At 44.0% G+C, this 26,254-nt stretch overlaps 1 protein-coding gene across 1 annotated transcript in view; it reads left to right on the top strand.

Moving 5' to 3' along the window:
* The window catches only part of MPP4 (MAGUK p55 scaffold protein 4), a 149,578-nt gene that overhangs the window by 54,940 nt on the left and 68,384 nt on the right, over positions 1 to 26,254 (top strand). The window contains exons 5-11 of the mRNA XM_069733562.1: positions 3,237 to 3,317; positions 3,476 to 3,607; positions 10,237 to 10,318; positions 10,598 to 10,683; positions 12,537 to 12,608; positions 24,089 to 24,285; positions 24,379 to 24,433. Of these exons, the coding sequence (XP_069589663.1) occupies positions 3,237 to 3,317; positions 3,476 to 3,607; positions 10,237 to 10,318; positions 10,598 to 10,683; positions 12,537 to 12,608; positions 24,089 to 24,285; positions 24,379 to 24,433 (705 nt within the window). The remainder of the gene's footprint in view (positions 1 to 3,236; positions 3,318 to 3,475; positions 3,608 to 10,236; positions 10,319 to 10,597; positions 10,684 to 12,536; positions 12,609 to 24,088; positions 24,286 to 24,378; positions 24,434 to 26,254) is intronic.

Genomic DNA, 26,254 nt, shown 5'->3' with positions numbered 1-26,254 from the left:
TAAGTATGCGGCGATCATCCACCACTGTTGTCATCCGTGGACGCCCAGGCCTTTTTGAGTTCCCAAGCTCACCAGTCAATTCCTTTTTTCTCAGAATGTACCTGTTGATTTTGCTACTCCAAGCATGTCTGCTATCTCTCTGATGGTTTTTTTCTTTTTTTTCAGCCTCAGGATGTTCTGCTTCACCTCAATTGAGAGTTCCTTTGACCGCATGTTGTCTGCTCACAGCAACAGCTTCCAAATGCAAAACCACACACCTGGAATCCACCCCTGACCTTTTAACTACTTCATTGATTACAGGTTAACGAGGGAGACACCTTCAGAGTTAATTGCAGCCCTTAGAGTCCATTGTCCAATTACTTTTGGTCCCTTGAAAAAGAGGACGCTATGCATTACAGAGCTATGATTCCTAAACCCTTTCTCCGATTTGGATGTGGAAACTATCATATTGCAGCTGGGAGTGTGCACTTTCAGCCCATATTATATATATAATTGTATTTCTGAACATGTTTTTGTAAACAGCTAAAATAACAAAACTTGTGTCACTGTCCAAATATTTCTGGCCCTAACTGTATTGCGTATGGTCACGTGACCGCTGTTCCTGGTGCATGCAGTACGTGTGCTGTGAAGATTCACAAGTCTGCAGCCACAAAGAGTAACTGGTGACTTGTTATGTTAGACCGGACAACCCCTTTAAGCCCGCCGAACACTTTATATAGATGATGGCTAAACTATGGTTCAGCCTTCAGTTATCTCACCCAACTGTTGTCTATGAGAGAGTTGCTGCTAGACATCTCTGGTAGCATCTCATCTCTTAAAGATCAAAAGGATCGGCAATCTGAAATCGCACATACCGTATCTTTATCATCAGACTGTCGGCTGAACCCATTGATGTTCGTGGCATAATGTACTTGAGGGCCTGTACTCCACCCCATTGTCTCATTATCTTGGCAGTATACCAACAGTAGAAGTGGGAGCAGATAGAGTGGAGTAAAGGTACCGTCACATTAAGTGACGCTGCAGCAATATAGACAACGATACCGATCGCTGCAGTGTCGCTGTGTGGTCGCTGGAGAGCTGTCACACAGACAGCTCTCCAGCGACCAACGATGCCGAAGTCCCCGGGTAACCAGGGTAAACATCGGGTTACTAAACGCAGGGCCGCACTTAGTAACCCGATGTTTACCCTTGTTACCATTGTAAATGTAAAAAAAAAAAAACACATACTCACATTCCGGTGCCTGTCACGTCCCTGGCGTCCGCTTCCCTGCACTCCTCCTGCATCCTGTGTAAGCGCCGGCAGTAAAGCAGAGCGGTGACATCACCGCTGTGCTCTGCTTTACAGCCGGCCGGCGCTGACACAGGATGCAGGAGGAGTGCAGGGAAGCGGACGCCGGGGACGTGACAGGCACCGGAATGTGAGTATGTAGTGTTTTTTTTTTTTTACATTTACAATGGTAACCAGGGTAAATATCGGGTTACTAAGCGCGGCCCTGCGCTTAGTAACCCGATGTTTACCCTGGTTACAAGTGAAGACATCGCTGGATCGGCGTCACACACGCCGATTCAGCGATGTCAGCGGGTGATCCAGCAACGAAATAAAGTTTTGGCCTTCTAGATCCGACCAGCGATCTCACAGCAGGATACTGATCGCTGCTGCGTGTCAAACACAACGATATCGCTAGCCAGGACGCTGCAATGTCACGGATCGCTATCGCTATAATTCTAAAGTCGCTCAGTGTGAAGGTACCTTAAGTCAACTGTACAGGGTTTATCTATAGTCTGTTACATGGAGATCAATAGCTCTACACAGGCGCTGTGGACACAATTCACAATATAGTGGGAGATTTTCAATCAAGATTATTCACAACATAGCATGTGTTTGTTTTAGGTGCATTGTAGCTGTACAAAGTTGTTGAAAAAAGCACAAAACTGTTAATTATATTATATCCTGCCGTTTTACGGTTGCAAAGAAAATGATTCCAAATTTCAAATTTTTCTGCTGTTTGCAATAAACAAATAAAACAAGAAAAATGTAAATATCTCAACACAACTAATATAACAAACGGTTTTTCCAAATTCTACAGAAAACACAACTTTTATGGACTACTGCAGTCTCAGAATTAATCTACTCCTGAATGGAATCCCTCACAAGAGCTCACATTTGTAAATCTAGTGTTGTCTCAAGTACAACCGATCCTTTTAATCAAGGGCTTCGAAGGTTGCATCATGGGTATTTAAGATAAAAACAGCGTTAAATGCTTGGACTATTGACTGTGACATTTATTGCATATTGGATGTATGGCTAAGGGTACCGTCACACAGTGAAATTTTGATCGCTACAACGGTACGATCCGTGACGCTCCAGCGTCGTAACAATATCGCTCCAGCGTCGTAGACTGCTGTCACACTTTGCAATGTACGACGCTGGAGCGATAATTTCATGATGTATGTGCGATGTAGAAGCCGTTGGTTACTATGCACACATCGTATACGATATATGTTACACCATGCAATCATGCCGCCACAGCGGGACACTAGACGACGAAAGAAAGTTTCAAACGATCTGCTACGACGTACGATTCTCAGCGGGGTTCCTGATCGCAGGAGCGTGTCAGACATTGCGATATCGCTCGAACGTCACGGATATATCGCTCGAACGTCACGAATCGTGCCGTCGTAGCGATCAAAATTTCACTGTGTGACGGTACCCTTAGACTAGAAAGTGGTCCAAAAAAGTTAAAGTGGTTTGCGAGGTTCATCACAAAGTCCGCGGAAACTCAATGTGACTGCAGACTTGTGAATTCTCACTGTGCTCGCATTGGCAATACAGGACTGTCATCTGATTGATATACAGTACATACTCCCAGCCACATTCCAACTAGAAGGGCCCAGCCTTGCTCAATTCACTTGTATTGAGCAAGGCCACGCAAGTCTAGTCGGAAAGGGCCAAAAGTATGCATACCGCTAACTTGTGGTGACATGACCGTCCGACCTTACCACCAGCACTGGAGAATCCTGGCAGAGCACAATTCACAAGTCTGCAGTCACACAGAGTGGTTTATTGTGAACAGCAGAAAGTTTATACATTTTGCAAATACACCTAATTGACAAAGGAGGTTGTATAATTTTGGTTGTGATTGTGGAGCAGTCTGTTGCTTCTTAATGTACATCAGAGGCAACATTTTGTGACGTTGGAACTAAAAGTTTAAATCACAAATGTAATTTCTTGTCAGGTTGCAGATGTGCTGCGTGAGTCCCCTTCTTCATCTAACTCACGTGAATTAAGACGCCTTCTGCGAGGCCCACACTTTAAGGCAAGGCATTTTATAGGTTTGCTTGCTTGTTATGTTAGTACAACTACATAAGTTATACATTTAAATATTTGGAAAACTATTCTCTTTTTATATGCACAAGAAACAGCAAAGCAATATTCCAAATAAAAACATATTAATACTGTTGTTCAACTCCTCAGGCACTGATGTCTGCCCATGATACAGTGGCACAGAAAGATTTTGAACCTGTTCTTCCTCCACTACCGGAAAACATCCCAGAGAATGAAGAAGCTATGAGAATTGTGTGCCTGGTGAAAAACAAGCAGCCTCTGGTAGGAGATTTGTGATATATTCTATTTTGTAAATAAAATGTTTTCATTGCTGATGTGACACTTCAATTAAACATACCTATACATACAGTACAGACCAAAAGTTTGGACACACCTTCTCATTTAAAGATTTTTCTGTATTTTCATGACGATGAAAATTGTACATTCATACTGAAGGCATCAAAATTATGAATTAACACATGTGGAATTATATACTTAACAAAAAAGTGTGAAACAACTGAAAATATGTCTTATATTCTAGGTTCTTCAAAGTAGCCACCTTTTGCTTTGATGACTGCTTTGCACACTCTTGGCAGTCCTTCCAAACATGACCCTTTTTGGTTTTCATACGCAGCTAAAATAAAAACAAGCATTTTTTTAAAGCCATGTCCTGTATGCCTCACTACTATGCACCTGGGGTGTATAAAGCAATGATACATGCGCAATATTTGCAGCAGCTGGGTAGTGACTACAGTGGCAGAGGAGATGTCATGGAGGACGGACACCAGACATCACGACTCTTCTGGGCAGTGAATGTACAACTGACTCTTCAGAAGTCATTTAAAAAATTTAATTTATTGCTTTTGCTGCATTTAAAAAATGAAATAAGCAAATAAACATGGACGTGTTTGTAATGATTGTCAGTTCACCTATTAATGCATGGAGCCAAGAAAACTGATGAAATGACCAGACAGGTTCCATTTAGATTTTTTCTCTAAGTTCATCTGTGTATCCAGAAAATCATCAGATATTTTCCATTGAATTTGAAATACATCTAATGACTCTTAACAATATGCAAATAAACTAACTATATGGTAACCTGAAATGTTATGTGTTATATGCACGTTTGAAGGTATTTTTTTATTGCACTAATTTATCTAGTGTAAATAAATACAAATATGAAACCTTGCAAATTGCCTTGATAAAAAATCAGCAGTTTTTGTCTACAGCTCCTATACAGATCTAACATAATTGTAGATTATTGATAAGTAGTGGACAGATAATAGTAAGAGTGCACTTTTAGACTACACAGCGTTTGGTTAAAGCCTGTTGTCACGTTTACTCATAAATGTACCAAAGAGCTGAAGACATAGTATGATAGAATAGTTTTTTATATAGGCTATTTGCAAAGTTTTTACATGCACTGGAAGGATAAAATAATTGTTGTAGATTTGTACATTAACAACAAGAGGATCTAGTTTGTGTATGGTTTATACAAATCATAAATAAATCTTAAAAATGTTAAACTAAACAATTATTTTGCCAATATTAATACTTTTCTGTCTCTTTCAGTGTAGTTTAAAGCAGATGTGTAACCACACTTGATAATACAAACTGCATACATTATGAAATAAATCATTTATACGTACCTGATCAGACTGGCGTACTTACTTGGAAAAACTATAACATTTAAATTAGATTCTACAGTCAGTACGCCAGTCTCATCAGGTCTAAGACATCTATTTATTGATGCGTACAGTTTAGGATGAACCCGGCAGGCTGTAACTCATCGTTTTGGCAATAAAGTTGTAACAGAAGACTAAACATCAGAACCTTGGTGTAATTTATCTTCTGTTTCTTTCCGTAATAGGAAACCATGGGAAACCATATGGTATAGTTGTATGGCATTATAGTTTTATGTACCGCAATCCTTTACAAGCTGTGCAATGGGTAGCTGCACCATCTATAGCTGCTTGAAAGTAGTTGTAAAGGGAGACAGCCCTAAATTTCCTTTACGTTAGTTTTTGTATATTTTCTTCATTGTGTTCGTGTATAATCTGTTTAAAAACTTGACTACCCCGACCTTCTCCTTCCTTACCAGAGAGGTGGCCAGATCCACCCTGAGAACAAATCCCAGAAATATGGCTCTTGCACATTATTGCTAGAAGGCGCCTACGATCATCATCCATAGTAGGAGAACATTGATGCGGCCATCAGACATATTCCTTCAGGTGTGAAGTGGATAAAGCCCTGGGAAGAACGTTGGGGCTCCACTTAAATCTATCATTAAAAAAAAGAATAAAAGACTTTTGAGTATTTTAGTGGACCGATAAAGCTAGGCATTTCCTTTAAGAACCTGAGTATGGCTCAGGACCCTTGACACAGGGTTAACTTGAAGAAACTTTTTATTGAAGCAGGTAAAGTAGTAGTTACAGTTTCTCAATGAGCCGGCGTCATACACAGACCGGGCCCGTATGCGGGTTTTGGCTACTCACTTTTCCAACGTCTGCCGATGTTTGCCACAGTCTTTCCTTGTCTCAGACCATTATGGAGGCTTATTTTATTATTATTATTATTATTAGGCTTCATTTTGTCCTTTATAATTTAATCATGGAACGAAGCTTACAAATACTTTTCTTTGTAGAGCCACACTGTACTGTACTTGCCAGCCTGTCACTTCTAGTGCTTTCATCAGACTTCTGCAATATCAGTTGCAAGTCTAGACATGTCTCAACATGCACAGAAAAGTTCATCTCTCGAAAACATAACATGTTGGGGTAGATAACTTACTGAACACCACTCATATAGTATTAATAAGTCAGGGCTATAGTTTTTCTGAGATAGTCACCAGGGAGTTGTCTGCAGCCATCTGCTGTTCCAGATCCACTGTACAGATTTATCTTTGTCCTGAAAGGCTCAATTTGGCAGCAGTCCTTGACGGGATTCTCAACATCCTTTGCTTAAAGGCATTTCTGAAAGTACTTTTTTTTTAGACATGGAGTGATTAAAAATGGAGGCTTACCTTCGTGGATCTAGCACAGACTGCTCCGAAAGTGGTGTATGCCTCGTTTGGGAGTCCGCCGCCACAGTAGTCAGGTAAGTAAAAGAGCACATCATCGGAAAAATGTCATGTGCAGAGCTGCTCAGACTTCTGAATGGGGCAGACACCACTTCCAGAGAGGCCTTTGCTGGATCTGCAGGTACATCACAATGGGAGTATACCTCTGTTTATTTTTTTTTAACGGCTAAAAGAAAAATCTGTTTTACTGAACGATAACCTCTTGAACTATCAACGGCAGCTTTTGACCATGAGTTGCAGTAGAATGAGCATTTTATACCCTGGATCTGCCTTGGGTAACCATAGCTAAGCTCCCATACTCACAGCACACACAATAATGATTAATCATTTAACCATTACCGAGCTATTGGGCGCAGTCGGACAGTTGTATAAATCGCACCAAGATCGGTACGCTGTTCACGGACTGTTGGGTAGCTCTCCTGACCTAAGCATGACAGCTTCATGTATTTCTATGCAGCTATCACACTCGGGTCGGGAGAGCCACCAGCCAGTCCTTGCATTTTGGTCTGATCTCGGTCTGTTTTATACTGCAGTTTTACTGCACCCATTGCCTGATACGTTAACAGAGCCATAGTTAGGCTTTCTGAGCAAAGTGACGCGACCCATGACTTAATGAGATGCATACATGACTGTTTAAAGGGCCAGCATCATACAGATATGTTCTTTAAGGCTACTTTGACACATCAGGTTTTTGCCGTCAGGCTTAATCTGGCGAATTTTGAAAAAAAAAACAGGATCCCTCGCAAATTGTGGAAAACTGATGCGATGGATCCGGTTTTTAGCTGGATCCGACTACCTGATCTGGCTAATTGGATTCTGGGGAAGAGAGAGAGAGAGATCCGGCGCCATAGGGTTCCATTATATCAAACGATGGACGTGACGGATCAATTGCTGTTCGTTTTTTCAACGGACATAAAAAACTTTTGCCAGACTGTTTTTTTCAAAACTGGACGAAAAACGAGAGAGAGAGAGAGAGAGAGAGAGAGAGAAAGAGACCCCAGAATGGAAAATGCATGCTTAGTTTAAAAAAAATTGAATCCGTCGCCGGATTCCATCATTTGACGGATCCAGCACCATAGGGTTCCATTATAGCAAATGACTGACGGCGACGGATCCGTTTTTTCGATGGACACAAAAAAGGTTCCTATGTCCATTTTCTCCGGCCACCGGAAAACGAATTTTTGATTGATCCGACGAAAAACGGATGAAAAGTAAGGCCATCTGTCGCAATCCATCGCTAATACAAGTCTATGAGAAAAAGCGGATTCGGTGGCAACTTTTGCCGATCGTTTATTTAAAAACTCGCCGGATTGTGCCTGACGGCAAAAAACTGATGTGTGAAAGGGGCCTGATTTTTCTCAAGTAAAAAAATGACAGGATTCTGTGCTTTTTGTTCTGTTAAAATGACAGAAAAACGGAAACCAAATGGACCCCACTAAAGGCAATTGGGTCAGCCTAGCGCTGTTTGTATCCATCATAGGACAAATGTTTTTCTTGCTGGAGTTCCATACTTTTTGTTCCTATAATGGCGTTCAGAAAAAGGAAGAGTGAAATGCAGTGTAAACCTATAATACATATACAGTGGGGCAAAAAAGTATTTAGTCAGTCAGCAATAGTGCAAGTTCCACCACTTAAAAAGATGAGAGGCGTCTGTAATTTACATCATAGGTAGACCTCAACTATGGGAGACAAACTGAGAAAAAAAAATCCAGAAAATCACATTGTCTGTTTTTTTAACATTTTATTTGCATATTATGGCGGAAAATAAGTATTTGGTCAGAAACAAAATTTCATCTCAATACTTTGTAATATATCCTTTGTTGGCAATGACAGAGGTCAAACGTTTTCTGTAAGTCTTCACAAGGTTGCCACACACTGTTGTTGGTATGTTGGCCCATTCCTCCATGCAGATCTCCTCTAGAGAAGTGATGTTTTTGGCTTTTCGCTTGGCAACACGGACTTTCAACTCCCTCCAAAGGTTTTCTATAGGGTTGAGATCTGGAGACTGGCTAGGCCACTCCAGGACCTTGAAATGCTTCTTACGAAGCCACTCCTTCGTTGCCCTGGCGGTGTGCTTTGGATCATTGTCATGTTGAAAGACCCAGCCACGTTTCATCTTCAATGCCCTTGCTGATGGAAGGAGGTTTGCACTCAAAATCTCACGATACATGGCCCCATTCATTCTTTCATGTACCCGGATCAGTCGTCCTGGCCCCTTTGCAGAGAAACAGCCCCAAAGCATGATGTTTCCACCACCATGCTTTACAGTAGGTACGGTGTTTGATGGATGCAACTCAGTATTCTTTTTCCTCCAAATACGACAAGTTGTGTTTCTACCAAACAGTTCCAGTTTGGTTTCATCAGACCATAGGACATTCTCCCAAAACTCCTCTGGATCATCCAAATGCTCTCTAGCAAACTTCAGATGGGCCCGGACATGTACTGGCTTAAGCAGTGGGACACGTCTGGCACTGCAGGATCTGAGTCCATGGTGGCGTAGTGTGTTACTTATGGTAGGCCTTGTTACATTGGTCCCAGCTCTCTGCAGTTCATTCTCTAGGTCCCCCCACGTGGTTCTGGGATTTTTGCTCACCGTTCTTGTGATCATTCTGACCCCACGGGGTTGGATTTTGCGTGGAGCCCCAGATCGAGGGAGATTATCAGTGGTCTTGTATGTCTTCCATTTTCTAATTATTGCTCCCACTGTTGATTTCTTCACTCCAAGCTGGTTGGCTATTGCAGATTCAGTCTTCCCAGCCTGGTGCAGGGATACAATTTTGTTTCTGGTGTCCTTTGACAGCTCTTTGGTCTTCACCATAGTGGAGTTTGGGGTCAGACTGTTTGAGGGTGTGCACAGGTGTCTTTTTATACTGATAACAAGTTTAACAGGTGCCATTACTACAGGTAATGAGTGGAGGAAAGAGGAGACTCTTAAAGAAGAAGTTACAGGTCTGTGAGAGCCAGAAATCTTGATTGTTTGTTTCTGACCAAATACTTATTTTCCACCATAATATGCAAATAAAATGTTAAAAAAACAGACAATGTGATTTTCTGGATTTTTTTTTCTCAGTTTGTCTCCCATAGTTGAGGTCTACCTATGATGTAAATTACAGACGCCTCTCATCTTTTTAAGTGGTGGAACTTGCACTATTGGTGACTGACTAAATACTTTTTTGCCCCACTGTAATAGCAGCTCATATCAACACATTTCCAAATGGTAGGTACCATGGAAAAAATGAAGTTAGAAGGAAGTACCAGTAAAAACAATAATTTTATTCAGAACATGTTCTAAGAAATATATAGCAAATTTGCTATATATTTCTTAGAACATGTTCTGAATAAAATTATTGTTTTTACTGGTACTTCCTTCTCACTTCATTTTTTCCATGGTACCTACCATTTGGAAATGTGTTGATATCCTATGTCGAAGTGACTCTAGCCCGTGCTATGTATAGGACTATGGGAATAATATAATAGCAGCTGTATAACCACAGTGTGACATTACGTGACTCAGGTGGACAGTCACTTCACTGGATCAACTCAATTCAAATAAACTGTGGCGATGATTTTTGGCCGTCCCTCTTACATATCTATTGTTTGTTTTGATTCCACTACAGTCACTAGTTGCCATTGATCCTTATCTACAGGTGTACTAATGCCAATTCACCTAGTACTTATGGTTAGTGCCCATAAAATGCCCCATGTCATATGTAGTGGTAAACTCCTTTAGTTCATCTTCTTCTTTATATGCAGTCATATACATAGACTAGCCTGAATAGTTATGTCCTAAACGTCTCATCGGTGACCCTTATATTATATTATTTCTTCCAAGGGAGCTACAATTAAACGTCATGAAATCACCGGAGACATCATAGTTGCCAGAGTCATCCATGGTGGTCTTGCAGATAGAAGTGGTAAGTATACATAACTGGAATAAAAAGTGTGATGATTTTAGGAGGTGTTCAGGTTTATCACAGAAGTCTGCAGTTGCTCTATGTGACTGCAGACCTGTAAATCCTCGCATTGCACGCAGTGCGTGTTGTGACTGAGGATTCTCTGGTGCCGGCGGTGAGACCGAGCAGTTATAGAGGGACTGCAGACCTTTGTGGAAAAACCTGGACAATCCCTTTAAGTGTGTCAGTATTTTGAAGTGTACATTGTGTTATTGAACTAATTCCTTCCTTTCATTATAGGTCTCCTGTATGCTGGCGATAAACTGGTAGAAGTAAATGGGGTTCCTGTGGATGGACTGGAACCTGAACAAGTTATTCAGATTCTGGTATATATATAATATCTTAGAAAATTACTCACATTTCACATCTACTATGGTGATCTATCTCAGCCGTGTAAAGAAAACACTGCACAGTTATTTGTATGTAAATGTTATTTTTGTAGCATACTGCATGTAAAATGGTTGAATTTTAGTAGGTGTTGGCATTGCTAGATCCTACTGTACTTACAGTATATGTGCACTGTGGTGTGTGGGCACAGAGAACAAAAGGGCGTGAATTTGGGAGTGACATACACAAGATGAGAGGTATGATAGGAAGAGATGGATGGGGACAGAATACAGGAGAATATTGTGTTTCTTCCTTTGGCTCTTTCTTTTCTATGTCTTTTTTATCTTATCAGTCTTCACTCTTCCTTATTACCTCTTTTTTTATATTGATTCTCTTTATTCTCCCTTTACCGCTCTCTCTTGCTTTGCTGTCTTAATCTCTCTCCCTTTCTTCTCTCTGCTCTTTCTCCCCATCTATCTCCTTCCCTTCATTTTCTTTCTTCCTTTCCTCCCTTCCTTCCTTCTTTCCTTCCTTCCTACCTTTCCTCTTTCCTTCCCTCCTTCCCTTCCTTCACTTCCTTCCCTCCCTCCTTACTTTCCTTCCCTCCTTACTTTCCTTCCCTTCTGTCCTTCCCTCCCTCCCTTCCTTCCTTCCTTCCTTCCTCTGTCCATTCCCTTACATTCGTTTGATGTTATCTCTTTATCTTCTCTCTCTTTTCCTCTCATCTTCATCTTCCTCATTGTCTTTTCTCTTCCCGCTCTCTTACCCTTTCTCTATTCCTCATTCTTTTCTGTCTGTCCCTCCATTTTTTTTCTTGCTCTGAATTCTGTCCCTCTCTTTAAAGGGAACCTGTCATGTGAGTTTGTCCTATAAACTGCCACCAATGCCATAGAGGTCATGTAATGTGCATCCCTAATGTATCTATAAAGCTAAACATGTCAGTATATAAGTAAAAATACTTTTAATCCTTGCTCCCCTTGTAAATCCCTAGCTTCCAGTATGTGGGTGGCACTGGATATTACGTCGGTCATACCCCTCCGATCAATAGTCGTGCTCACTGTAGTTTGAATGATGAGCTGAACTGATCCGACATCACGGCCCTCTCTGAGGAAATCCCATAGGTTTGTGCTGACAGCCCACTCCCTCGGCATGCGCATTGAAGTTGGGAGTTCATACCCAGCTTCACTTCTGATTTGCGCATGCTCAAAAAGGTGCTTGCACTTAGGGGCTTGGAGCATGCCTTGAGCTCATGGAGCAATGTGAGCGGTGTGCACTCACAGCATGCCCCAAGCCCCTAAGTACCTGCACTTTCCGGAGCATGCACAGATTGAAATTGAAGATGGGGACATATACCCAGCTTCAATGTGCATGTCCGGGGAGCTGGATGTCTGCACTAAGCCGTGGGATTTCCTCTCACAGGGCTGTGACATTGGATCAGTTCAGCCCATTATTTGATCTGTGGTGGTTATTATGACTACTGGCCTGAAGAGTGTGAATGAAACAATATCCAGGTCCAACCACATTACTGGAAGCTAGGAATTTACATATAAGGTGAGAGAAGATTAAAAGCGTTTTTTTTACTTACATGCTGGGGTGTTTAGCCTTATAGACACATGTTAGGGCTGCACATTATATGACCAGTATGGCATTGGGTGCAGTCTAGTAGGCAAAATGATGTGACAGGATCTGTTTTAATCTCCTTTTCACTTATTTTTTTCTTTCCATTTGAAAACTCTCTGTACGCCTATTCATTTCTCTCGATTTCTGTCCTGTAATTCCTTTTCTTTATCTATTCTTTTTTTCCTACTTTGTCTTTTCTCATCCCAATAAATATTCGTTATTAAATCTGCAGGTTCATTCTGAGGGAACAATCATCTTTAAACTCATACCCATAGGTGATCGCACTGTAAGCAGTCACACCATGGTAAGAAGAATCCATTTCTTTTAGATCCTATATTTTTGCCTTAACACACCAAAGATGCTCCTCGTGCTTTACACATGGCTCCCCTACCTAACCTGATCTTTAAAAAAATCTACATTTGAAAGGATTTTTCCCACAAAGTACATTTTAATCAATAAATCTTGGAATAAAACGAAGTTCCACAATTGGATGTGTTCAAGTAAAATGTTCCTGTGCTGAGATAATCTTACAAATGTGCCCCTGCTGTGTACTGTGTAATGGCTGTGTCTGACCGTGCAGGAACATGGTCTGATCATACTACAGCTCCTGTGCGGGGAGGAAGCAAAAGAGAATACAGACAGGACAGCAGGGGATCACAGCTGATTCTTTTTATGAGAAAACATTTCCCTGTTTTAAGCAATGTTTTATGCAGCGCCCCAGGGTCCTGGTCATTGCAGTAATATCATTCTCCTCTAGGGGGGAGTGATGTTACGTTTGAAGGTAATAAAGGAGATCTCTTTACCAGGTATCACAAACCATGCAACACGCTTCATACTCCAGTCCACCAGGGGGAGCTATGCTCCTATCTATTAGGGCACTCTTCACAATTAGGTAAAACTGGTGATCTGGATAGGAAGTTAGGCAGCTGCTATCTGAGCTCCGCTCAGGTAGTTGGTCCCTGACAGGGGTGGGATCCTGTCAGAGGCCTAGACAGAAGGCCACGGAGCTGCGCCTGCCCCACGTGCGGTAGTATCCTAAGAAAGAGACACGAACAGAGAACTGTATTGTAGAGGGTGAGAAACGAAGTCATAGCAAAAGGAGAGGAAACCAGAAGGAGTTCTGCCCTGTACAGGCTGCCTCCTTCTGAGGCGCAGGATCCGGTAGCCGGAACCCCGAGGGAGCAACAGTCCTTTATGCCTTGCTCCAGAGACCGGCAGGACAGCTAATTGCAAGTTACTGATCCGCCCTATACCCAGGAGGCACGGTGGCAACTTGTGGGGGTCGGGGCATCCTAGAGTCCCTGTAAAAAGCCCCAGGCCATCTGTCATACGGGTTTGTTCCTATCCATCTGGGGGACAGAGAGGAAGAGATACAACATCTAGAACATCTGCAACAGTTGCGAGGACCTTATGAGAGGCTCAGCAGTAAGGTACTACAACACCCAGGCGCTAGAGGAAGGCTACTGATTTCCACCTGGATAAAGGGGACTCTGGATTTGCCTCCAAACCGGCCGGACTCTGCCTACCCTGTGATCTGGTGCTCTGGACTGTGGACTCTGAAGCCTTCAGTAAAAAGGTCAAAAAACGCACCCTTGTGTCCTCATCCTTCACTGCACCTCACACCATCCACCATCTACACACTGGGAAGCCCTGGGGATACACTTCACCTGTGGGAAGGTATACCATCTAGCTGCCATAACATCGCCCCAGCGGACCCCTAAGCAGCGTCGGTCACCCTGAACGAATACCACAGGTGGCGTCGCGAACATTTCCCCTTTAAAGACCTTTCCCCCATTTTCAACGGACCTCCCGAGGGCCACGGACCGAGTCAGCCACCGTGACATCCCCCTTGAGAACCGAAGGACCCGGTACCGAGTACCCCATTGCCCTACGGGGGCGCTCCATTTACCTGAATGAATCATTTGCCATCCCATGCTGTCCTGTCTGTATTATCTTTTTGTGTTTTGATCCCGTTTTGATGCAACAGAATCCCTATGCTATGCAAACTGTCAGCTCTGCACTGACAGAGAAAGTTGCTGATCACGCACTGCGCATGATCGAGCAACTTTCCTAGCTCTGGTGACCGGGATTTTTTTGGGTCACCATGGCAACGATAGGGACGCCACAGGGTCTCCAATTCAAGGGCAGAGGGCTGTCATCCCTATGTCAGCTCCCAGAATGCTGCGATCACGTTCGATTGCAGCATTTAGGGGCTTAACCCCTTCCCGACCCATGACGCCACGTAGGCGTCATGAAAGTCGGTGCCAATCCGACCCTTGACGCCTATGTGGCGTCATGGAAAGATCGTGTCCCTGCAGATCGGGTGAAAGGGTTAACTCCAATTTCACCCGATCTGCAGGGACAGGGGGAGTGGTAGTTTAGCCCAGGGGGGGTGGCTTCACCCCCCCGTGGCTACGATCGCTCTGATTGGCTGTTGAAAGTGAAACTGCCAATCAGAGCGATTTGTAATATTTCACCTATTATAACTGGTGAAATATTACAATCCGGCCATGGCCGATGCTGCAATATCATCGGCCATGGCTGGAAACACTAATGTGCCCCCACTCCACCCCACCGATAGCCCCCCCCAGCCCTCTGATCTGTCCGGTACACTGCTCCGGCTCCCCTCCATCCTGTGCTCCGTTCCCCCCGTGCTCTTGTCCGCTCCCCCCGTGCTCCAATCACCCTCCCCGTGCTCCAATCACCCCCCTGCACTCCGATCCACCCCCCCGTGCTCCGTTCCACCCCCCGTGCTCCGTTCCACCCACCCCGTGCTCCGTTCCACCCCCCGTGCTCCGTTCCACCCCTCCCGCGCTCCGATCCACCCCCACATGCTCCGATCCCCCCCCCCGTGCTCCCTCCCACCTTATCATACTTACCGATCCTGCCGGGGTCCGTCCGTCTTCTCCCTGGGCACCGCCATCTTCCAAAATGGCGGGCGCATGCGCAGTGCGCCCGCCGAATCTGCCGGCCGGCAGATTCGTTCCAAAGTGCATTTTGATCACTGAGATAGATTATATCTCAGTGATCAAAATAAAAAAAATAATAAATGACCCCCCCCCTTTGTCACCCCCATAGGTAGGGACAATAAAAAAATAAAGAATTTTTTTTTTCACTAATGTTAGAATAGGGGTAGGGGTAGGGGTAGGGTTAGGGGTAGGGTTAGGGCTAGGGCTAGGGTTAGGGTTAGGGCTAGGGTTAGGGTTAGGGCTAGGGTTAGGGCTACGGTTAGGGCTAGGGTTAGGGTTAGGGCTACGGTTAGGGTTAGGGCTAGGGTTAGGGTTTCGGTATGTGCACACGTATTCTGGTCCTCTGCAGATTTTTCCGCTGCGGATTTGATAAATCCGCAGTGCTAAACCGCTGCGGATTTATGGCGGATTTACTGCGTTTTTTCTGCGCATTTCACTGCGGTTTTACAACTGCGATTTTCTATTGGAGCAGGGTTTAGGGTTTCTATTGGAGCATGGGTTAGGGTTTCAGTATGTGCACACGTATTCTGGTCCTCTGCAGATTTTTCCGCTGCGGATTTGATAAATCCGCAGTGCTAAACCGCTGCGGATTTATGGCGGATTTACTGCGTTTTTTCTGCGCATTTCACTGCGGTTTTACAACTGCGATTTTCTATTGGAGCAGTTGTAAAACAGCTGCGGAATCCGCAGAAAGAAGTTACATGCTGCGGAATGTAAACCGCTGCGTTTCCGTGCAGTTTTTCCGCAGCATGTGTACAGCGATTTTTGTTTCCCATAGGTTTACATTGAACTGTAAACTCATGGGAAACTGCTGCGGATCCGCAGCGTTTTCCGCAGCGTGTGCACATACCTTTAGAATTAGGCTATGTGCACACGGTGCGGATTTGGCTGCGGATCTGCAGCGGATTGGCCGCTGCGGATTTGCAGCAGTGTTCCATCAGGTTTACAGTACCATGTAAACCTATGGAAAACCAAATCCGCTGTGCCCATGGTGCGGAAAATACCGCGCGGAAACTCTGCGTTGTATTTTCCGCAGCATGTCAATTCTTTGTGCGGATTCCGCAGCGTTTTACACCTGTTCCTCAATAGGAATCTGCAGGTGAAATCCGCACAAAAAACACTGGAAATCCGCGGAAAATCCGCAGGTAAAACGCAGTGCCTTTTACCCGCGGATTTTTCAAAAATGATGCTGAAAAATCTCACACGAATCCGCAACGTGGGCACATAGCCTTAGGGTTAGGGTTGGAATTAGGGTTGTGGTTAGGGGTGTGATTAGGGTTATAGCTACAGTTGGGATTAGGGTTAGGGGTGTGGGGGGTTAGTATTGGAGGTAGAATTGAGGGGTTTCCACTGTTTAGGCACATCAGGGGGTCTCCAAACGCAACATGGCGCCACCATTGATTCCAGCCAATCTCGTATTCAAAAAGTCAAATGGTGCTCCCTCAATTCCGAGCCCCGACGTGTGCCCAAACAGTGGTTTACCCCCACATATGGGGTACCAGCATACTCAGGATAAACTGCGCAACAATTACTGGGGTCCAATTTCTCCTGTTAGCCTTGTGAAAATAAAAAAATGCTTGCTAAAACATCATTTTTTGAGGAAAGAAAAATGATTTTTTATTTTCACGGCTCTGCGTTGTAAACGTCTGTGAAGCACTTGGGGGTTCAAAGTGCTCACCACATATCTAGATAAGTTCCTTGGGGGTCTAATTTCCAAAATGGGGTCACTTGTGGGGGGTTTCTACTGTTTAGGCACATCAGGGGCTCTGCAAACGCAACGTGACGCCCGCAGACCATTCCATCAAAGTCTGCATTTCAAAAGTCACTACTTCCCATCTGAGCCCCGACGTGTGCCCAAACAGTGGTTTACCTCCACACATGGGGTATCAGTGTACTCAGGAGAAACTGGACAACAACTTTTGGGGTCCAATTTCTCCTGTAACCCTTGGGAAAATAAAAAATTCTGGGCTAAATAATTATTTTTGAGGAAAGAAAACGTATTTATTATTTTCACGGCTCTGCATTATAAACTTCTATGAAGCACTTGGGGGTTCAAAGTGCTCACCACACATCTAGATAAGTTCCTTTCGGGGTCTAGTTTCCAAAATGGGGTCACTTGTGGGGGTTTTCTACTGTTAAGCCACATCAGGGGCTCTGCAAACGCAACGTGACGCCCACAGAGCATTCCATCAAAGTCTGCATTTCAAAACGTCACTACTTCACTTCCGAGCCCCGGCATGTGCCCAAACAGTGGTTTACCCCCACATATGGGGTATCAGCGTACTCAGGAGAAACTGGACAACAACTTTTGGGGTCAAATTTCTCCTGTTACCCTTGGGAAAATAAAAAATTGCAGGCTAAAAGATCATTTTTGAGAAAATAATTTTTTTTTTTTTTTTCATGGCTCTGCGTTATAAACTTCTGTGAAGCACTTGGGGGTTCAAAGTCCTCACCACACATCTAGATTAGTTCCTTTGGGGGTCTAGTTTCCAAAATGGGGTCATTTCTGGGGGATCTCCAATGTTTAGGCACACAGGGGCTCTCCAAACGTGACATGGTGTCCGCTAATGATTGGAGCTAATTTTCCATTTAAAAAGCCAAATGGCATGCCTTTTCTTCCGAGCCCTGCCGTGCGCCCAAACAGTGGTTTACCCCCACATATGGGGTATCAGCGTACTCAGGACAAACTGGACAACAACATTTGGGGTCCAATTTCTCCTATTACCCTTGGCAAAATAGGAAATTCCAGGCTAAAAAATCATTTTTGAGGAAAGAAAAATTATTTTTTATTTTCATGGCTCTGCGTTATAAACTTCTGTGAAGCACCTGGGGGTTTAAAGTGCTCAATATGCATCTAGATAAGTTCCTTGGGGGGTCTAGTTTCCAAAATGGGGCCAGTTGTGGGGGAGCTCCAATATTTAGGCACACAGGGGCTCTCCAATCGCGACATGGTGTCCGCTAACAATTGGAGCTAATTTTCCATTAAAAAAGTCAAATGGCGCGCCTTCCCTTCCGAGCCCTGCCGAGTGCCCAAACAGTGGTTTACCCCCACATATGAGGTATCGGCGTACTCGGGAGAAATTGCCCAACAAATTTTATGATCCATTTTATCCTATTGCCCATGTGAAAAGGAAAAAATTGAGGCGAAAAGAATTTTTTTGTGAAAAAAAAAGTACTTTTTCATTTTTACAGATCAATTTGTGAAGAACCTGAGGGTTTAAAGTGCTCACTAGGCATCTAGATAAGTTCCTTGGGGGGTCTAGTTTCCAAAATGGGGTCACTTGTGGGGGAGCACCAATGTTTAGGCACACAGGGGCTCTCCAAACGCGACATGGTGTCCATTAACGATGGAGATAATTTTTCATTCAAAAAGTCAAATGGCGCTCCTTCCCTTCCGAGCCTTACCATGTGCCCAAACAGTGGTTTACCCCCACATGTGAGGTATCAGCGTACTCAGGACAAATTGGACAACAACTTTCGTGGTTCAGTTTCTCCTTTTACTATTGGGAAAATAAAAAAATTGTTGCTAAAAGATAATTTTTGTGACTAAAAAGTTAAATGTTCATTTTTTCCTTCCATGTTGCTTCTGCTTCTGTGCAGCACCTGAAGGGTTAATAAACTTCTTGAATGTGGTTTTGAGTAGCTTGAGGGGTGCAGTTTTTAGAATGGTGTCACTTTTGGGTATTTTCAGCCATATAGACCCCTCAAACTGACTTCAAATGTGAGGTGGTCCCTAAAAAAAATGGTTTTGTAAATTTCGTTGTAAAAATGAGAAATCGCTGGTCAAATTTTAACCCTTATAACTTCCTAGCAAAAAAAAATTGTGTTTCCAAAATTGTGCTGATGTAAAGTAGACGTGTGGGAAATGTTATTTATTAACTATTTTGTGTCACATAACTCTCTGGTTTAACAGAATAAAAATTCAAAATGTGAAAATTGCGAAATGTTCAAAATTTTTGCCAAATTTCCGTTTTTATCACAAATAAACGCAGAATTTATTGACCTAACTTTACCACTAACATGAAGCCCAATATGTCACGAAAAAACAATCTCAGAACCGCTAGGATCCGTTGAAGCGTTCCTGAGTTATTACCTCATAAAGGGACACTGGTCAGAATTCAAAAAACGGCAAGGTCTTTAAGGTCAAAATAGGCTGAGTCATGAAGGGGTTAAAGTGCTGGGAGCGGTGCATGACCACTCCTTGCACTTAGTGCTGGTTGTCAGCTGACACCCGGCAGCATGTGTGCACGCACAGTCACAATGATGTAATAATCTGTTCCTGGTCAATAAGGCCTTGTTAGCCTCACAGTCATGATAAATTGAAAATCATCTAATCTTTGTCTTATTATCGTTTTCCTAGTGTTAGTATGTGTATAGGTGTTGGACCTTCTCAGACATAATAAGATTCTCTGTCCATTTATTAATGAGTTTTCCAAGTGTGCAGTGATTTCTGGATGATTTCTTCTGTATTGCAGAGAGTGTGTTCACTTGACCCAAAGGATTCAGTTGTTTCATAAGTGTCCATTGAAATATAAGAAGGAAAAATATAAAGCACCTAAACAAATATATTCTCTAAATCTCAATCTTAGTCCCTTGTGGAATATTTTTTAGGCCAATGTCACACTAGCAGTATTTGGTCAGTATTTTACATCAGTATTTGTAAGCCAAAACCAGGAGAGGAACCATCAGATGAAAAGTATAATATAAACACGTCACCACTTCTGTCTTTATCACCCACTCCTGGTTTTGGCTAAACTCACCAAATACTCACCGTGTGCATGTGGCCCTACTGAAATGAAAATGCAGGTTGTAGACATAGGACCAGAAAGGTAACTTGTCATGAGGATTTGATACCTCATACTAATGCAATGTGTGTCCAGGCACTTTCAAAGTCATCAAATCCATACCTTAATTGTAGAAATCCCTTTGGCAGTTTCTGAGAAATCCAGTGTTGAAATTATATGCAAATGAGCTGCAAGTGCTTAGTGGTAGGAAGATGCACTTGCAGCTCTCCTGCCTTCATTCCCTAGTTCCGGCCTGCCTTCTGTTTTTTGACTGACAATTCGCTCTTTTTATAGAGCCCCCTGACTCCACTGACCTGTCAGTCAGATGCAGGAGGCAGGAAGATAATAGGAAGGAAGGACTACAATGTATAAAATTCTCAGGACAGGTTCCCTTTTAAGTTACAGATGTACTCATAATGGTTGTTTTTTATATCAAATGAAACAGAAGGTTGCAGCCCTCTCTAACCTTTCATTATTGTTCCCTTGGTGTCCTGTTCTCACTGGCACAACAAACTGACTACATAAATGATTGAAGACATTCTAATAATTCACCTTTAACCCCTTCCCCATATAGCATGTACCATAGCTCCCAACCGTCCCTCATTCTGCGGGACTGTCCCGATTTTCAGGCTTTGCCCCGCAGTCCAGCACGGGACTCTGCTTCTCCCGTAGACAGCAGGAGAAGCAGCCGACACGCCCCCTTGCATGAGGCCATGCCCCTTCTCCTGCAGTCTGTTTATCTTCCAGTGTGCGCAGTACCGCTCAGAGGGAGAGAGGGGACATTTTTGAGGTACGTGTCATGGAGGGTGTGTGTGTGTGTAGGTGCTGAAATCTTTGCCTGCATTGTAGGCAGAGCTGCTGGGAGTGGGACACATCTACAGCCGGGAGCCCTGCCTGTACACTGGCATCTAACACCAGGGCTCTTACCTGCCGGACACAGCCTGGGCATCAATGTAAGCAGCAGTGGCGCTAATGCCTGGCTTATCCTGCGTGGAATGAGTGGGGCAGAGCATGGTGGGATGGACACTGACAGCCTCCTCTGTTACTGGCCTCTGCTGCTGTGATTGCAGATTGACGTATTAGGTATGGAGAAGTCTGTGAAGTTAGCTGTGTGTGTATGAGGTGTATGGAGTGGAGCTGTGTGTTTATGAGGTGTATGGAGCGGAGCAGAATGTGAACGAGGTGTATGGAGCAGAGCTAAATGTGAACGAGGTGTATGGAGCGGAGCTGAATGTGTACGAGGTATATGGAGCGGAGCTGAATGTGTACGAGGTGAGCGGAGCCGTGTGTGTACGAGGTGAGCGGAGCCGTGTGTGTATGAGGTGTACGGAGCGGAGCTGAATGTGTACGAGGTGTATGGAGTGGAGCTGTGTGTTTATGAGGTGTGTGGAGCGGAGCTGAATGTGTACGAGGTGTATGGAGCGGAGCTAAATGTGAACGAGGTGTATGGAGCGGAGCTGAATATGTACGAGGTATATGGAGCGGAGCTGAATGTGTACGAGGTGAGCGGAGCCGTGTGTGTACGAGGTGAGCGGAGCCGTGTGTGTACGAGGTGTACGGAGTGGAGCTGAATGTGTATGAGGTGTATGGAGCGGAGCTGGATGTGTACGAGGTGTATGGAGCGGAGCGGAATGTGTACGAGATGTAAGGAGCGGAACCGTGTGTGTACGAGGTGTACGGAGCGGAGCCGTGTGTGTACGAGGTGTATGGAGTGGAGCTGAATGTGTACGAGGTGTATGGAGTGGAGCTGAATGTATACAAGGTGTATGGAGCGGAGCTGAATGTGTACAAGGTGTACGGAGTGGAGCCGTGTGTGTACAACGTGTATGGAGCGGAGCTGAATGCGTACGAGGTGTATGGAGCGGAGCTGAATGTGTACGAGGTGTATGGAGTGGAGCTGAATGTGTACGAGGTGTATGGAGCGGAGCTAAATGTGGACGAGGTGTATGGAGCGGAGCTGAATGTGTACGAGGTGTACGGAGCGGAGCCGTTTGTGTATGAGGTGTATGGAGCGGAGCTGAATGTGTACGAGGTGTACGGAGTGGAGCCGTGTGTGTACGACGTGTATGGAGTGGAGCTGAATGCGTACGAGGTGTATGGAGTGGAGCTGAATGTGTACGAGGTGTATGGAGCGGAGCTAAATGTGGACGAGGTGTATGGAGCGGAGCTGAATGTGTACGAGGTGTACGGAGCGGAGCCGTTTGTGTATGAGGTGTATGGAGCGGAGCTGAATGTGTACGAGGTGTTTGAAGCGGTCCTGTGTGTGTATGAGGTGTACGGAGCAGAGCCGTGTGTGTATGAGGTGTACGTAGTGAAGCTGAATGTGTACGAGGTGTATGGAGCAGAGCCATGTGTGTATGAGGTGTATGGAGTGGAGCTGAATGTGTACGAGGTGTACGGAGTGGAGCCGCGTGTGTATGAGGTGTATGGAGCAGAGCTAAATGTGTACGAGGTGTATGGAGCGGAGTTGAATGTGTGCGAGGTGTACGGAGCGGAGCCGTGTGTGTATGAGGTGTATGGAGCGGAGCTGTATGTGTACAAGGTGTATGGAGCGGAGCCGTGTGTGTATGAGATGTATGGAGTGGAGCCGTGTGTATGGAGCGGAGCCGTGTTTGCAAAGTGTACGGAGCGCAGCTATGTGTGGCCATTATACAGTATGGAGCATCATGTGCAGTCATTATACAGTATGGAGCATCATGTGGGGCCATTATACAGTATGGAGCATCATGTGGGGCCATTATACAGTATGGAGCACTGTGTGGCCATATTTTTTTTTGTTTATAATTATTCTTTATGAAACTGTGTGATCACCAGTGCTAAATGGGTTGTGGTTTGGACGTGGATATGGGTGTGACTAGTTATGAATGGGTGTGGTCAGAGGTGTGACCTAAAATTTGCCGCACCGCAAACTTTGTCCATCTTTCCCATCTTCAAAAGTTGGGAGGTATGCATGTACTAGTACATCTTATGTTTGGTGTGGGTGTAAGGAGCAAGCTCAGGAGTTGAGCCCGCTCTATACACAGCAAGTCTCAGCTGTATAATACAGCCGGCACCTGCCTCTACATTATTTGACCTCAAGTGCTGCTGTCAATCTCTTAAAAGATTGCAAGGTTCCAATGAGTTACAATGGCAGCTTGGGGCCTCCATCTTTGAGGTTGGGCTTCTTGCACTGCAGTATTGCAGTACATAGAGCAAGCAGTCAACTGATTGCAGGTTCAATCGTACTCACCAGAAGAATGTTGTCATAGTTTTTTCCATACAATGAGAACCTTAAAACTGAAACCCTTCAAAACAACGGAGAAATTGTGTTTTTATTCACCTTTTTACCCATTTGGAATTTTTGTTCCATGTTTTCACTACATTGTATGGTAAAATAAATGGTGTCATTGAAAACGAACACTCATTCCACACAAAAAAGAGCCTTTGTAATAGCTATGTTGGGGAGGTAAAAACAAAAGAGCAAAAATGAAAAATTACCTGGTCAAATATTTTGGTGAAATTAAACTGTAAATGTTCATTTAAAGGGAATCTCTCTCCTTGGCAAATGCTATTTACCTTCAGATAAAGGAATCATCTGCAGGTTAATAGTGTTACTAAAAGTGCAGCTGCAGGGAGAAAATGAACTTCTTTCCTTCCTGAAGCCACCATCTTTCAGCTGCTCTGCACAGATGCTCTGCAGAGCCGAAAGGCAATTAAAGAGCCGGGGCAAGCTTACAGTCAGCGCTCACAGTAAAATGAGCGATGTTGGGTGTTCACAATTGCCTCTGTGGGCACACCTGTATAACTGAAAAGTGGCGGATCCCCGGAGGAAAGATGTTCATTTTCTCCCGGTAACCACATTTTCAGTAAAGTGACAGGTTCCCTTTAAGAAAACAGCTCCTCCTCCAGGGACAATTATAGGACTCTAAGTTATTAAATGCCTTGGCTGGTAATAAATGTGATGGTGTTGTGTATTATATCCTCTTGAAACGGTATACTTGTGCTTATTTACGGTAGTTATTTTCCCATTTCTTTTCTTCTATCTGAATAAGCTGTTTGTCAGAGCGATGGCAGATTACTGGCCTCAGCAGGATCCGGCCATCCCCTGCGCAGATGCTGGCCTGCCTTTTAAAAGAGGAGAAATCTTGCAAATAGTTGATCAGAGCGACTGTATGTGGTGGCAAGCACGAAAAGCATCAGACCTCAGCAGATGTGCTGGCCTCATCCCATCCAACCACTTACTGAAGAGGTACAGTCCTAGTAATCCTGTCTGCAGCTCCTTCCGGCTGTTGCTTTCTACAAAGCAAACATTATTACTTTTCTTATCGTTTTATGTATTCAGAAAACAACGGGAATTTTGGTGGTCTCAGCCATTCTTGTCTCATACTTGCCTTAAAGCATCCCAGTGTGAGTATCTACTAATGCACTATACTGACAACATCCAACATCTGAATTTTCTGTCTCTTTTTAATTTATATTTTACATTTTACATTCATTTTTTAATATATGTTATTTAACTAAATTATTGCAATATTTTTAGCCTAGACTTAAAGGTATTTTCCCCTTTAAAATAACTTTCTACCTTGACTGCAGTGTATTATAATAATAATAATAATAATAATAATAATAATAAAAAGCTCTACTCATCTTCCCCAGGTCCAACTGTGAGTCTCTGCCTCTGCCCCCAGGGTCTGGCATTAACTGCGATGCTGCCTTTATGTTGACAGCACGGCGGCCAATCAGTGAGCTCAGGTTCTGTGAACAGTGCGTTCCATCCGCATTAGCGGGGCAACTAAGCTCACCGATTGGCTACTGCGCTGTCCATGTGGTGTCAGCTCTGCAGCCAATTTCCATTTGTGAAGAAAAAGCATCTATGATAAACGGTGCACTGGCCTCTTATACAGCTGTATGAAATGATGGTAGACATTAACCCTCACTGAGGGCTGGGGCTAATTTGAGCTCTGCTGTTAAGCCCAATGATTTCTGTGTAAATTCCTCTGTAACATAAAGTAATTCATGTTTTACATGAAGTTTTACTTTGTTCCTTTTTTAATCATACTTTCACATGGACAGTGAGCACAATTGGGGAAGGTAAGAAATTATTAATTAATATTAAAACGCTATCCCGAGAATGCCATGATTTTTTCACACCTCTATACAGTGTCTCATCCTGCAGTCAGTACATCACTTTTTTTTAGCCCCCCTGTATTTAACTCTACCTGTAGTATATCACTCCTCTCAGCCCCCTGTACACAGCCCATCCTGCAATGTATCACTCATCTAAGCCCCCTCTATTTACAGCCCATTCTGCAATATATCTCTTTTCTGTCCCCTTTATATACAGCCTTATCCTGTAGTATATCTCTCCTCTCAGCCTCTGTCAACAGCCCAATCCTGCAGCCAGGGCCGGCTCCAGGTTTTTGAGGGCCCCGGGCGAAAGAGTCTCAGTGGCCCCCCCCCTTTAACACATACCCGATTCATGATGCACAGATACGGCAGAGAAATGTATATTACAATGCCAGATTTCACTTCTTACATGAGTTACAGCTATTGTAAATTCTGCAGTGTATATATACAGGACAGGAGGAGTGGTACTGTGCAGTGTATATATACAGGAGGAAAGATGCTGTGCAGTGTATATATACAGGAGAGGTGCTGTGCAATGTATACATACAGGAGGAAAGGTGCTGTGCAGTGTATATATACAGGGGGAAAGGTGCTGTGCAGTGTATATATACAGGAGAGGTGCTGTGCAGTGTCGTGAGCAGGGCGTTGTTGTATCAGAAAATATTTTCTGTTTTGAGTTTTTCTATGAAACAAAGACTTTTCTACATAAACAACGTTGTTTGGTTTTGCGGCCCTAACAGATCTGTGCTACAAAGTAACATCGCTCGGGCATTAATGAGGGACCTGATGCTGAATCCTTTCCACAAACCCTAATGACCCAATTAGTGCCCCGTCATTAGAAGCTCATTAAACGCCTCCCTGTCCCGAGCAATCATGTACAGTATGGGGGGATCCTGCAGCCCACCCCCTGACTGCTCCATACCATGCACTGCCCTCTGTCACGCTCACTATTATCCTGTGCATTTCTCCGTCATCGTTACCCTATGTTACACTTGTCACCCCCCACTACACAGTAGCAGGGCAGCCAATGTCACCCCCTCCCGGGCTCTAATGGCAGCAGGAAATGTCTGCTCCTCTATTGGGTTGGAACC

The sequence above is a fragment of the Ranitomeya imitator genome, chromosome 7 (assembly GCF_032444005.1).
Source record: "Ranitomeya imitator isolate aRanImi1 chromosome 7, aRanImi1.pri, whole genome shotgun sequence".
Taxonomy (NCBI): Eukaryota; Metazoa; Chordata; class Amphibia; order Anura; family Dendrobatidae; genus Ranitomeya; species Ranitomeya imitator.
This window is presented reverse-complemented; position numbering and strand designations above follow the sequence as displayed.